Below are 14,156 nucleotides of genomic sequence, written 5' to 3' on the forward strand. Positions count from 1 at the left end.
GCCTGTCTAGTAAACAGGAGATCCTGGGTTCGAATCCCAGCGGTGCCTTTTGACTTCGCGTCACGACATTACATCACGTGTGACTGTTGGACGTATTTAAAGACAGACTGAATCGCTCCATGTAACACAGATTAAAGTGAGACTATCACTATTTTCCACCTCTACACACGTGCTTCATGGTTTATGTGAAAATGTTGAAATTTAATGTAAATCTACTGTATTTGACGGTCTGAGAGGTTTGCAGTACACCCATCTGACCACACGGGGGCGGTGACACAACCTCCTGAAGCAAGGATCTGGAGACTACAATGGAGGGACTGGCTGAAGAAAATCATGAAGCAACCGTATCATGGATGTATTCCTCATTCAACACTCAGACGCTGCTTATGATGTAACCTGTACTCCAGGACGATGTGTGCCGCTTATATTCAACTGTTCGTTACATTCACTGCGGGTGTGAGGAAGGAAGAAGACATATAAACAAAGAATAATATGGACCACTTTGTCCTGTTAGATGCGGCAAGCCCACCACAGTGGGCCCAAAGACGGGCGGAAGTCAGATAGATGTGCCTTCAAAATAAGACATCAAAAGTGCGATGTGTTTTATCTTAAACAAAACATCCTACACAGCCATAACACCATGCATGAATGTGTTGTAACCTAAAGCTAGAGAGACCCAATCATACATAGCTGAAATATTTGAAATTTAAAACTGGTAGTTTAATACATTAATAAAATGTGCATGTGTGAGTAAAAGATATTGTGTTAAAATATTACTTTGCAAAAAGTGAAAGTAACCTATACAAAAAGTGTCTGAAGCATCAAAAGCAATTTACTTTAGTAAAAGTATAAAAACTACAAGTACAAGTTAACTAAAATAACTATCCCAACTATGAAATTTACATGTATACTTTACCACTTGAATACGGGTTTATGGATCTCATAATGTACTCCTTATTGAAAATGTTGAGTGATGCTCAAAATGCTACACCTTAATGATTAAACATGTCTTTTATTTTGAAGAGAGTGACCGGAAACCGTGTGGCTCGCTGCGGCTAGCTTGACCCTTGTTTCTTGGCTCGCTGCAAAGGACACAATGCCTTTTCACAGTGAGGAGCTTTTTGTGCTCACGGGCTGTCTGGTCTGAAAGCAGATGTCGGGGCTTTGTTGGACACAGATGTCGAGCGAACCGTGGAGATCGTGTCCGAGATAATAGCAGAGCAGAGTCCCCGGCGGCCGGACCATGGGACTGACGGAGCTGCTGCTCGGACTGCTGTGGTTCCGCTCTGCTCTGCTGTGTGCAGGTGAGAAACAACAATGCACCCACACTGCTGTAATGTTTACATGGAAATCTGTGCACACATCTGTCTGTGTAGTTAATCCTGCTTGGGGAAATGTGATCGCATGACAGAGATTTAAAGTATCAATAAATTCAGTGAGTAGATTTGATGTTGGTGGTCGTTTGCGTGTTTGTCATCATTGGAGATTTTGTAGTTCAAAAAAGCTTCTGATATCTCTAACATCAGCGCAGAGCTCCTCTATGAAACGTGATGTTCACACCCGAACGGGAGAGGATGTTATTGCTCGCTGCTGTCCCCTGTGTCACTCCTGATAAAGTGATCTGATAGATGAAGACAAAGTGTTTTCATTGCTGTGATCGGCTGCAGTGAGAAGATGAGGCTATCATGCTGCAGAAACCTGCTGGGGGTTATTGATCTGTGGTGGGTAAATGATCAGGGTCAGTGTGGAAACATGGATGCTCTTTTACAAATGTGATGCTGCTATCAGCATTACATCACTGCTTCTCTGCAGCCAGTCAATCCCTCTTCTTCTCTCCTCCCCCCTCCCCTCCCCCCTCTCTCTATTATCATATCCTGCACTTTATTGGCATGCGAAGAAAGGAGGAGGCTGCCAGACCATCAGACAGGTCAAACACTTTCAGATTTGAGAGGTGTGTGTGGACGTGTATTACCGACGTTGTGGGGACATTAATCTGTGTAGACATTGTGGGGACCCTCTTTTCTTGTAGGGACAAAATGCAAGTCCCCATAATGTAAATTATTATGTTTGAGGGTGAAGACTTGGTTTAAGATGAGGGTAAGGTTTGGGTTAAGCAAATATGCATTATGGTTAAGGTTATGATTAGGTTAAGTCTCCAGGAAGTGAATGTATGTCTATGTTATATCCCCCAAAGTATAAACAAGTGTGTGTGTGTGTGTGTGTGTGTGTGTGTGTGTGGGCAGGAAGGGAGAGACCTCAAGAACAAGTTGTCACACACTATCTCAAAACACATGTCTGTACTTGTTTGACCAGGCTCCTTTTCGCACATAAAAGTACTGCAAAGATCAAAGTCACGAGCACACACACCACACAGAGACACACACCACACACACACACACACACACACACACACACACACACACACACACACACCATTCTAACCAGCTGTAGAGCTGTATAACTGAGAAAGAAGTAAACCTGACCAATTTCTCTTTTTTTCAAAACATTTCTAGAGACGCTTCAGAGATCCAGGAGATTAAATTTTGTTTCTGAAAAACAACATGGATAAAAAATTGAAGGGCTTAAATCTAGCACAGCAAAATGAAATCTAAAACCGACTTAATCCACCTGTTCCTCTGTCAGGTACGCTCTGTTACCACTGGTGGGATTTAACTTGGTACATTTCTTCAATTTTGAGCGCCTTGTATTTTTTTTCTTGCTTATGTTACTATAGTGCACTACTCCACTACAAATCTGTTTTCACAACTGTATTTACCTTTTTACTCTATTATTTCTGAGTTTAAAGATTTCACCTTAAAAAGATGACAAGCTTTTTAAAATGCGATGCATTGTCAAAGATGAAACGCCCTGATGAGAAATGTCTCTTTGGTGGAGGCTAGTTAGCACTACCTCGACCATCTACAATAGCAAAATGCTGCTTCTGCAGTGCTGTATCATTATTAACAATCGAATAATGTCATATATGATAATATCGCTTTCATGGACCATTTGCATCTGCAAGAGTACTTTACTTATGACACCTTTCGACATATTTTGCCGTTAATATCTCTGTACTTTTATTTAAAGAATACATGCAATATGTAAGAATTGGCTTCCAGTTTAAATCATACTACAAACAAATAGGGGTCAGCATATCACCAGAGTAACTGCTACCTGCTGCTAACTGTAGCTGCTGTTACCTTGTTAGCTCACTTAGCCCTGTAGCTAGCGGTCCAATTAGCTAGCCAACCGCCGGGGCTAGCTGGTTAGCATGCTAACTTCAGTAGACATCTTGGCAGCACAATACATGAATACAGAAGTTAAATAAACACTAACCCCATTTAGCCTCCAATGCTACATCTAAACATGAAGAAACTAAAAATGGGTGAATTCACTTTTCAGAACACCCTGGAGATTTTACTCCATGCCGACTCGTCCAAGCTGGCACTTTGAGTTTGAGCTTGATTTTGATTCAGAGGAAACTGCAGTTGAATTAATGATCATAGAAAAATATAAATGATTAATTCTATTGACGGTGATCGGAAACACGCTGCACCAAACAGCAGCACTGTGCAGCTCTACTTCCCTGACTGTGTGGTTCGGTACAGTTTCGTGTGTGTGCGTCTGTGTTTGTGTGTGTGCTAAGCAAGCCATGTCTTGGTAGTCGATATCCATCACTGAGCTCTAAATTATTCCTCCTCCCCACCTCCTTGTTTCACTCTAGCTTACTTTACTGACTCATCACGAAAGAAACAAACACACACACTCAGCAAAAGTGAGCCGACTCACTGCTGTGTGACGATGTTGGATGATCATCGTCGAGCAGTTCAGTTAATGTTCTGTCTCTGTGGTTCTGGTAATTAAGAGGCTTGTTAGACAGCTTCTTCTTGCGTGTGTTTCATTCCTGCTGTGCCATTAGGCAGTAATAAGATGATTAAACATTAAGTAGGTTTATATAAGAGCCAGAATGAAGTCCTTCCTGTGGATTTTTCATTTACGTTACAATTTAAGTCAGTAGCACCTCACTCTCCTCTTCCTTTTTTCGAACTTCAGAAATCTAACCATGATCCTGATGCCTTTACTTCTCACAGAACAATGGGATTCATTGGCTGCTCTCTACACAGAGCTCTGTGTGTTATTCCTGGTGCTCCCCTTGGCCACCTCTCACTGTGTGTTGTTCCCTGGAGCAATGGTGTGATGGCAGCAGGCGATGCTGTTGCCTTGGCTGCCAGTTTGACTGCTGCTGCTTCTGTTTCAGGCCCCATGTGATCAGCACAGAGCTCCTCTGGAAAGCACTAAGGTCATTTGTCGTGTGAGGCTTTCTTTAAAAGTTTTAGCACTGGTCAGAGACAAAAGATCAGGATAAAATGTTGCTGAAATTTGGCGACATCTCTAAATGCATTAATGCTGGAAAGCTGTGAACTGTCAGAGTTCCTAGTTCAGAGCTACGAAGGTTATAACGTGTTTTGTTGGTGATCTATCAACATCTGAAATAGGACTGCAGAGACTGACATCACTAATGCGTTTGTTCCCATCTCCCTCCGTCTCTTTTGTTACCCAGCAGGCTGCAGTGAGCGGGTGGAGGTCCATACAGAGCGGAGGGGTGTGATCTACAGTCCCTCCTGGCCTTTAAACTACCCCTCTGGAGTCAACTGCAGCTGGCACATCCAGGGAGGTCAGGGAGAGGTCATTACCATCAGGTAGAAGCCCTCATACACACACACGCACGCACGCACGCACGCACATGCGCACACACACAAACACAAACACTGTACATACACATGGAAGCTGTCCTGAAAGCACCTGACATCCTCCGTTCTGCCCTAGTTTCCGTAACTTCGACGTGGCTGAGTCAGGGAGTTGTTTGGGAGATTGGCTCCTGCTGACTCCTGCGTGGAACGGGGAATCCAGGCTGTGCGGCTCCGTCCTGCCTCCACCCTTCATCTCCACCAGAGGACGCGTTTGGCTCTATTTCCACTCTCAGGCCAACAGCTCGGGGCAAGCACAGGGCTTCCGCCTCTCCTACATCAGAGGTAAGCCGGACGAGGGAGGTTATGAGGTCATCTTTTGTCCATTCTTTAATGTGCAAGACATTCTATTAAAATTAATGAGTTTTTTAAATGTTTTTTTAAGTGTATATTTTTCTACTTTTTTTGTGTTTACTTGTCTTACTTTGACTTTCTTGTTATAAGCTCTGGGAGACACGGACATGAATTCCAGTGTACCTGTCCTGCCCTGTACCTGGGCAAATGGCAATTAAAATCTAATCTGATTTGAAATATAGATCATAAAATGGTCCATAAAGATAAACAAAATCAACAGAGCTTTGAGTGTTATCACTAATAATGTCATATTTCCCAGCAACAGCCACCAACAGCCCATACCAGAGGGTCATTTTAACTTTTATTCCTGTCATGTTGCATAGAAATCTCATATTTCTATGCATAACGTTATAACCTTCGTTGTTGTCAACTATTGAATTAATCAACAATAATTACATTGATTAATCAGATTGAGTCCTTTTCTTTACTCTTCTGACAGTAAACTGAATATTTTCGGGTTAATGACAAAACAAAACATTTGAAGACGGCATCTTTTGGGAAACACTGATCGACTAAACAACCTATCACTTAATCAAGGGATAATAATAAACAGATAAATCAAAATGAAAATAATCATTAGTTGAAGTCCTTGTTACCCAGTCACCAGACATTGTTGGTCTGCTTGCTCAACTCTCCTCTCAGAATGTGAAGATATGTGTGAAGTTTTTGGGCCACTATGAGCTGACTGATTATGCTCCATGCTGTGGAGTATCAGGCAGGTTTAATGCTCAACCCAGATTATCTGTTAATGTGAGGGGTGTACAGATCCAGTCTTAAACATCCCGAACTGCTCCAGGCTCATCGGGGTGACTACAGCCTTAGCCTGTACCACCTTTTTTTGTGTTTACTTGTCTTACTTTGACTTTCTTGTTATAAGCTCTGGGAGACAAGGACATGAATTCCAGTGTACCTGTCCTGCCCTGTACCTGGGCAAATGGCAATTAAAATCTAATCTGATTTGAAATATAGATCATAAAATGGTCCATAAAGATAAACAAAATCAACAGAGCTTTGAGTGTTATCGCTAATAATGTCATATTTCCCAGCAACAGCCACCAACAGCCCATACCAGAGGGTCATTTTAACTTTTATTCCTGTCATGTTGCATAGAAATCTCATATTTCTATGCATAACGTTATAACCTTCGTTGTTGTCAACTATTGAATTAATCAACAATAATTACATTGATTAATCAGATTGAGTCCTTTTCTTTACTCTTCTGACAGTAAACTGAATATTTTCGGGTTAATGACAAAACAAAACATTTGAAGACGGCATCTTTTGGGAAACACTGATCGACTAAACAACCTATCACTTAATCAAGGGATAATAATAAACAGATAAATCAAAATGAAAATAATCATTAGTTGAAGTCCTTGTTACCCAGTCACCAGACATTGTTGGTCTGCTTGCTCAACTCTCCTCTCAGAATGTGAAGATATGTGTGAAGTTTTTGGGCCACTATGAGCTGACTGATTATGCTCCATGCTGTGGAGTATCAGGCAGGTTTAATGCTCAACCCAGATTATCTGTTAATGTGAGGGGTGTACAGATCCAGTCTTAAACATCCCGAACTGCTCCAGGCTCATCGGGGTGACTACAGCCTTAGCCTGTACCACCTTTATTAAGCACTCCAGGTCACAGGTACAATATTATACAGAATACAGACATTTTTTTGTTGTTGTTTTGCTTTACAATATTACATAATTAATAATTTAAGATGCCTGCAGCTTTTTTCTTGAAACAAATGTGTTTTTCTGGCTTTCAGTATGGCCCAGCAAATTACAACTGTGGCCTGGATCAGGATTTATATCAAAATGGATTATTAAAATCAAAAATTAATGAGTGACCATAAGCTGCCAGACTGTGCTGTGAAGACAACTAGACCAGTTGGGCAGTGATTGGCCTTACAGTGGTGACACTGAAGTGCATTTGTCTAGGAAAACTGTATATGTATATTTCTGTCACTAATAACTAATTACAGTTGTATATTACAAAGATCGCTCTTGGTTGGTTGTGATCTTGAGCTGCAATGATTAGTTGATTGAAAGTTAACCACCAACTATTTTGATATGTGATTAATAGTTTTAGACATTTTTTCTTAAATGTGAGGATTTTCTGCTTTTCTTCGACATTTATGACAGTTAATGACGAGTCTTTGGGTTTTGGACTGTTGGTTGGACAAAAGAAGAATACATTAGTGGGTTTTGGGAAATTATGATGATGACACTCCAGAGGCTAAACCTGGAAGACTGATCAACTATGACAATAATCATCAGTTGCAGCCACAGTGTGATCTTGGAGTGAGAACGTTTTCTGTTGTTGCACTCAGCTAAATGCCAGCATGTCGCTTTGTGTTGTGTCAGCATCTTGTTCTTGAGTGTTCTTCGCTGGTGTTGCAGTCTGTCTGTTTATTCTTTCTGCAGGTCACCTGGGTCAGAGCAGCTGTCAGTCAGATGAATTCCTGTGTGGGAATGGGAAGTGTCTTCCTCGCTCCTGGAAGTGCAACAGTCAGGATGAATGTGGCGACGCCACAGATGAACGCGGCTGCTCCCCTCCCCCCACCGATGCCCAGCCTGGCCTCTGCCCCTTCGGCTCCCTCCCGTGCACCGAGGCCCAGTCCACCCGTTGTCTGCCCACCGCCCTGCGCTGCAACGGAGCCCGTGACTGTCATGACGGCACTGACGAGCTGGGCTGCCCGGACACCACGTGTGGCAAACGTCTGGGGAATTTCTATGGCTCATTTGCTTCCCCAGATTTTTTCCGGCCAAACAGGAGCGCCGCGGCAGAGCTGAGATGTTCCTGGTTGCTGGACACCCAGGACCCCAAGCCCATCGTGCTGCAGCTGGACCTGCGGCTGGGGCCCGGAGACTCGCTGCATGTGTATGACGGCCTGCTGCAGCGGGCAGAGCACCTCTTACAGGTGTTGTCCTATCATAACAACAGGCGTCCGGCGCTGCTGGAGTCGAGCCGGGGGCAGATGAGTGTTTTGTACATGGCCCAGCCTCACAGCCCTGGACACGGCTTCAACGCCACATATCAGGTACAGATGTCTTCAGATGTCTTCCTATGGCTCCCTTTCACTATTTCTACCTTTCCTAGGGAATCAACATGTTTCTGATTTGTATGGTTGAAAGACAAGACAAGCTGTTCTGTAGGTGTAAAGAACAAGCTGTTTCAGCGTCTAGACAGTTATGTATATATCTCCTCCGTCACTCTAGGTCAAAGGGTACTGTTTTCCTGGCGAGCGTCCCTGTGGCAGCGATCAGGGCTGCTACTCTGAACGCCAACGCTGCGACGGCTACTGGCATTGCCCATCAGGCCGCGACGAGGAGGCCTGCCCGACGTGCCCTGACGGAGAGTTTCCTTGCGAGGGTGGTACTGGAGTGTGCTACCCAGCATCTGAGCGCTGCAACAACCAGAAGAGGTGTCCGGATGGGTCTGACGAGAAGAACTGCTACGACTGCCAGCCTGGAAACTTCCACTGCGGGACTAACTTGTGCATCTTTGAGACGTGGCGGTGTGACGGCCAGGAGGACTGCTTAGACGGGAGCGATGAGAGGGACTGCCTGGCAGCGGTGCCCCGGAAGGTGATCACAGCGGCTCTGATTGGCAGTCTGGTCTGCAGCCTCCTGCTGGTCATTGCACTGGGCTGTGCCCTCAAACTCCACTCGCTCAGGAACAGAGAGTACAGGTGGGAACACAACTCAGTCTTTCTTTTTCTTTTTTTCTTTAACTAAGGCGTTTTCCTAATCACCTTAAAATTGCTTATTCTATCTACATTACTTCATTGTTTTCTGTTTTCTCTTCCTCCTTGTTGTCCTCGTTCTCTCTCCCCTGCAGAGCTTTTGAGACTCAGATGACTCGCATTGAGGCCGACTTTGTTCAAAGAGAGGCTCCCCCCTCCTATGGTCAGCTAATCGCCCAGGGTCTCATCCCCCCGGTGGAGGATTTCCCTGTATACAACCCCACCCAGGTACTGCATTCACAAACAGTAATACACTCTGGGCCTTATTTTCCTGAAACAAAGGATTTGTGTAAACAGGTGTGACCAATTAGTTTTTGCAATAGCAGTAGTGGTACCATCCTGGCAGACAATATCTCTTTCTGAACTGCAATTCTGTGCTAGCAAAAAAATTCTGTCCGTGCATAAGCAATAGGCCTATCTGTGCATTCAGGCAAAGGCTATAGTACATAAATGTGTTTACATTATCACTACCAATTGTCAGTTTTTTAACTTGTCCAGTTGGGCAAGTGGGTCAGATATCTACTCCAAATCAATTTTTACTTGCCCTTTACTACAAATAATTTCACTGTCTAAACTTGTCTAACTGTGTCTCCCTGTCTGTGCCCTCCCCCTCCTCCAGGCCTCCGTGTTACAGAACCTGCGGTTGGCGATGCGCAGACAGATCAGACGTCACTCAACACGACGCACCAACTCCTCCTCCTCTCGTCGCCGCCTCGGCCATCTGTGGAGTCGCCTGTTCCACAGTGCAGTGCGAGCCAGAGGCCACGCCCCCCTGCTCGACACCCCCGGGCCGACACAGATAACATTAGGGCTCCACAGCTACCGAACAGTGGGTGTGCAAGGTCCCCAGGCAAGGGCCCGGTCTGGAGCAGGGCCCGGGGATGAGGTTAATGCAGTTGCAGGTTCCTGCTGCTCAGCCAGCATGGACCTGCAGCCCTGCACACCCGAGAGCCCTGCGTCACCAGTGTCCTTTCCGTCAGAGGACGAGGAACTGTCGCCTGTCAGTAGGGAAAGCAGCAGGGCTCCAGAATCTGAGCCCCACACTCCTGTTCAGAGTGACTCTTCAACCCATAGCGGACCCCCTACCACTCCCCAGGAAGCCTCCATACCCCTGTGCCAGCCGCGGGCATCTAGGAAACTGGTTCTGGAGCTCGCTGTGAACCTAAAGGGTGTTTCCTTGAGACGTTACTCCCCCTTGGGGCCCTTGTCCCCTATCTCACCCCCTGTTTTACCCAACAGCTCCCTGACATCTACACCCCACCCTCCCTTCCAGGGGCTGGAGGTGACTTCACCTTCTGAACCCTCATCTTCTTCTCTAAAAGCAGAGGACAGGGAATGTCACTTTACTGTGGAAGTGCCAAGCAGGGAAATAAGAAGCAGGGATGAGAGGAGGAGGGAGGGCAAGAGCAGACTGTGCAGGTTCAGCGGGACCTTCAGTGATGAGGGGGGAGATTCAGGGAGGGAGACGACGCCATGCTGAAGAGTTTAGGAAGATAACTCTCCTTCTCCTCAGTCTATTGAAACCTGCTGTCAGCAATATCTGCTCTGCTAAAGTGTCCTTGAATTGTGTCCCTAACAGACCCAGAGGTGAGACCCGTACCATAGCCCACCACATTGAGGAGGTACAGTAAAATATAATTAGCGCATGGCCATTCAGACCGTTGAATGCATAAAAATTATGCAACTGCGGTCTTTTGCTAAGATTAATAAAACCAGCGTTGGTTGTGCTTATGGTCTGTGTCATACAGTAAATCTCTTTGTCAAACAGGAGCTTAATGTTGACTCCCACAATTAAAAACAAACAGACAGCCCCTATAAAACTGTTTGGACACAAGCTCATTATGAGTTTGTTCCAGATAATCAAACTCAATTCTGGCCACCAGTACAAATACAATATTGGCAACAGTTTCTTACAATGCCAAAGCAGCCTTTGTGTTGTTACCCAGAGCCATTATGCACCGCTATATACTGTGAACCAAGAAGCCTATGAAGCGATCACATCTGAATTTATCTGAATGGTCCCCTGCTCTGTCTTATTACCACTTTACCAGGTGGTGTCACTATTGTTATTGTATGACATTTTCAGAAGGTCATAGTTGGCTGTAGTAAAGCTGTCAATATTTAATATTTTCTTTACTGTCAACAGATCATATGAAAGGCCAAAGCCAAATGTTCCAGTTGTTCATCTCTCTATGATTTTCAGCTTTACAACCCTGGGTATATACCTTCATATTTTAGAAGGCTAAATCATTTCCCAAAACATCGGGTTACTGAGGGTTTTTTAGGATTAAATATTGCTTTTGTAAGGACTATTTTCTGCAATACACATTTGGTACAATACATAGTTATTTGTAGCAGTAGGATGATGTACAATAGATTGAGTCAAAATAAACTACAGTGCCCATGTAAATGGTGATTTAACATTTCACTCAATTGATGTGTTTTTAATAGTTTTTGGACAACAACAGAGCTCTATAACACAGAGCAATAAGATATATCATGCTACACAGACGATACTTGTAAAATTAATACTTTTAATATATTTTAGTATTAGTATTTAATTAATACTGTTGGTTTTGGTCGTCTCATGGGATTTGTTCACAATAAGAAAATAAGAAAATATGACCAGACTTACCTTTTAAATAAAACAAAACAAATTTTGTCAAATGTTCTCATTTGCTTTCTGGTGGAGAGGTGAGAATATTGAAACCACCCTTATATCTGTCCGTAAAATGTAAGGCTAAACCCAGCAGCCAGTCAGTTTAGCTTAGCTTAGCTTGGCACAATGACTGGAAAAAGGATGAAACTGCTAGTCTGGCTTCATCTGAGGGTAGTTTAAGAGCTGCAGAGGTGCTGGTTTGCACATATTTGTTACTTTCAGACAGAGCCAGGCTAGTTGTTTCCACCTGTTTTCAGTCTTTGTGCTAAGCAATGCTAATAGACCTAAGCCAATGGGCAATTAAGTCTGTTCCCCAAAAATGTCAAAATATTCCTTTTACACTTAATCATGCAGCGGTTCAATCATGCCAAACCCTTGTCAGTATTTATTTATCCTATACTGTTTGTTCCCAGTGCTGTTCCTCTTTAAGAAACATGAAGAACCTTTACATTATGTTTTGGGAGTTGTTGCAAATAGATTTTTAAATTCAGCATTTTCTTATTAATATATCAATAGTTTTAAAAAGCCAAACTTGGATGGTAACTGAGGTAGTGAGTTTAGCAAGTAAATTGCCTGTAACTCTGCTCAGCCCCTCGTCCTCCTCAATCAAACCCAAACTGTCCTCTCAAGGAAGCCTTTCCTCACTTGAATGAACTGGACTGCCTCTATGTCGGTATGTCCGATTTCCATTCAGTGCTGTGAAGAATTTATGTGACTGTCCAGGAAATGTTGGGAAGACTCTTCACCTCAGAATAATGATTTTTTGTTGAGTCCTCTTCATCGCGGCAGTACCTCTGCAGCACTGCTGACTGAACACTGCTCCCTGCAGACGTCTGAATTGCGGGTTGATTCCTTTGGAAATTCATATCTATGTTGAGGGATTTTCTACAACAGGATGTTAAAACAAAGACCTCTATTTTTCAGTCTTCAATGGAGACCTGTACTGGTTCTACTTTATATTTCTCTCTCTGCCTTGATGAACATTGACTTTGACTGTACCTGCTCGCCTATCTCTAATGTTTTTATAAAGCTTGTCTCTCTAAGATACTGGTGACCCTTTACTAATCACTGTTGGACTTCTAAAGAATGTATCACTCTCATTTATTGTGAAATCAGTGGATTTCTGCCTCGTTTACTGCAGGATATCGATACTGAACAGTAAAGTCAGGTTACCAGTGCAGACAGGGAGTTAATGAGAAATGCCCAGAAGCCAAATGCTGGTTGGTTTTATCGTTTGTTTTTTCTTGCTGTTATTCTTTTAAGTGATCTGAATGTGCCATGCTACCCTCATGTGCTTCCTTCTTATAGAAGTTTTGTCATGAATGGCTGCTACATGTTATGTGCCATTAGAGATGTGTCCGTACCCCCTCACAACTAATTCCCGCCTAATGATCTGTTCAGATTTCCTCACCTTTCCTTGAGATGTGGAGAAAAAAATCAGTTTTCTTATTATTTTTCAGTTGTTTTTTTTAAACTGGTTTACTACATGTTAAAAGCCTTTTGTCCTCATTTGCAGAATGTATGTCCTTACTTGCTTTGTACAGTGCACTGTGTGTGTGTTGAAAAATGCCTTAATGGTTTCTGCTCACTCTTGTAAATATCATGGAAGGTTTCATGGATCAGGGCTGAGGTTTACATGTTTGAAGAGATTAGATTTGTCTGTGTGTCTGGATGATGTGACGTGGTTGGTACAACTGAGCTGTAGTGCACTACTTAGTCAGGAATCTCTGGGATTATTATGGCAGGGGAGTTGAGGAAGATCATTTGCTTTTCAGCAACCTTAATCCAGTGTATTTATTAGTTTGTCTTGGTGACATTCATTGCTTTCATCATTTTCAAAGTGCAGCCGACAAATGAAAATGATGCGGTAACATATTGCAGTTTTCATTCTTAGTATGTAATTGTGTCACATCGGGTGCTACGTGATTATGGTGATGGTTTAATATCGGTTAGCCAGGACCAGGGTTTTCCGTACTGTACCCTGGGTGTTGTAATAAACTGCTGGTAAGAGCCAAGTCAGCATCTTCCAAATTGTTTTGTCCGTGTTTTTTTGCTTTGCATTTATTCACTCTGATGTACACAAACCCTTTTCAATTTATCCCAGTGACTGAGTAATAACTGGACTTTTAAGTGGGTTAGCACACAGGTAAATACACTGGATTAAGGTGATTGAAAAGTAAAATACGACTGAACCAGGTTGTCTGAACATGGCATCCCCTCTCCTTGCTGTTTGATTTTGAAGCTTCTTCCCCGTTAAAGGCTGAAGTCAGCATATACTATTTGTATAAAAGCATTTAACTCATTTTGAGAACTATATTTGTATATTCTGAGCTGAAAGAGAAAAGGTCACCCTGACATTGTGGGGTTTGCTGATCAAAACTCTGTACAGACTTGTGCGTATCATTCATTGTTTACCTGTGCCTGCAATTAATAAACTTAAAGCTCTTTATCATTTACTGATTTTTTTTCCCCGTGTACAAAATATAAGCTGTATCACAAGTTTTCTTTTTGTATCAAAATACTATTTCCAGTACTACTACTACTACTACTACAACAATGCTGATGGCAAGCTGTTGATTCACTTCATGTAGTGACAGTGTTTACTTATTTTGCACTTGCAGCTTTCTATTGAGGTGAAGTCAGGAGA

The 14,156-nt window shown here is 43.1% G+C and overlaps 1 protein-coding gene across 2 annotated transcripts; it reads left to right on the top strand.

The window, feature by feature from the left end:
- Positions 1–1,079: 1,079 nt before the first annotated feature.
- On the top strand, positions 1,080–13,958 carry lrp3 (low density lipoprotein receptor-related protein 3). 2 transcript variants are annotated; one of them, XM_084352015.1, is made up of 7 exons: positions 1,080–1,304; positions 4,562–4,700; positions 4,828–5,033; positions 7,529–8,145; positions 8,324–8,796; positions 8,946–9,078; positions 9,470–13,958. In XM_084352015.1, the coding sequence occupies exons 1-7, from the start codon at positions 1,244–1,246 to the stop codon at positions 10,328–10,330; spliced, it is 2,490 nt and encodes an 829-aa protein (XP_084208141.1). In that variant the 5' UTR covers positions 1,080–1,243; the 3' UTR covers positions 10,331–13,958. The 2 variants fall into 2 exon arrangements, with proteins under 2 accessions (XP_084208141.1, XP_084208142.1); XM_084352016.1 differs by having other exon boundaries at positions 4,565–4,700.
- The last annotated feature ends 198 nt before the right edge of the window (positions 13,959–14,156 follow it).

Source organism: Pagrus pagrus (assembly GCF_965226575.1).
Source record: "Pagrus pagrus genome assembly, chromosome: 1".
Classification (NCBI taxonomy): domain Eukaryota; kingdom Metazoa; phylum Chordata; class Actinopteri; order Spariformes; family Sparidae; genus Pagrus; species Pagrus pagrus.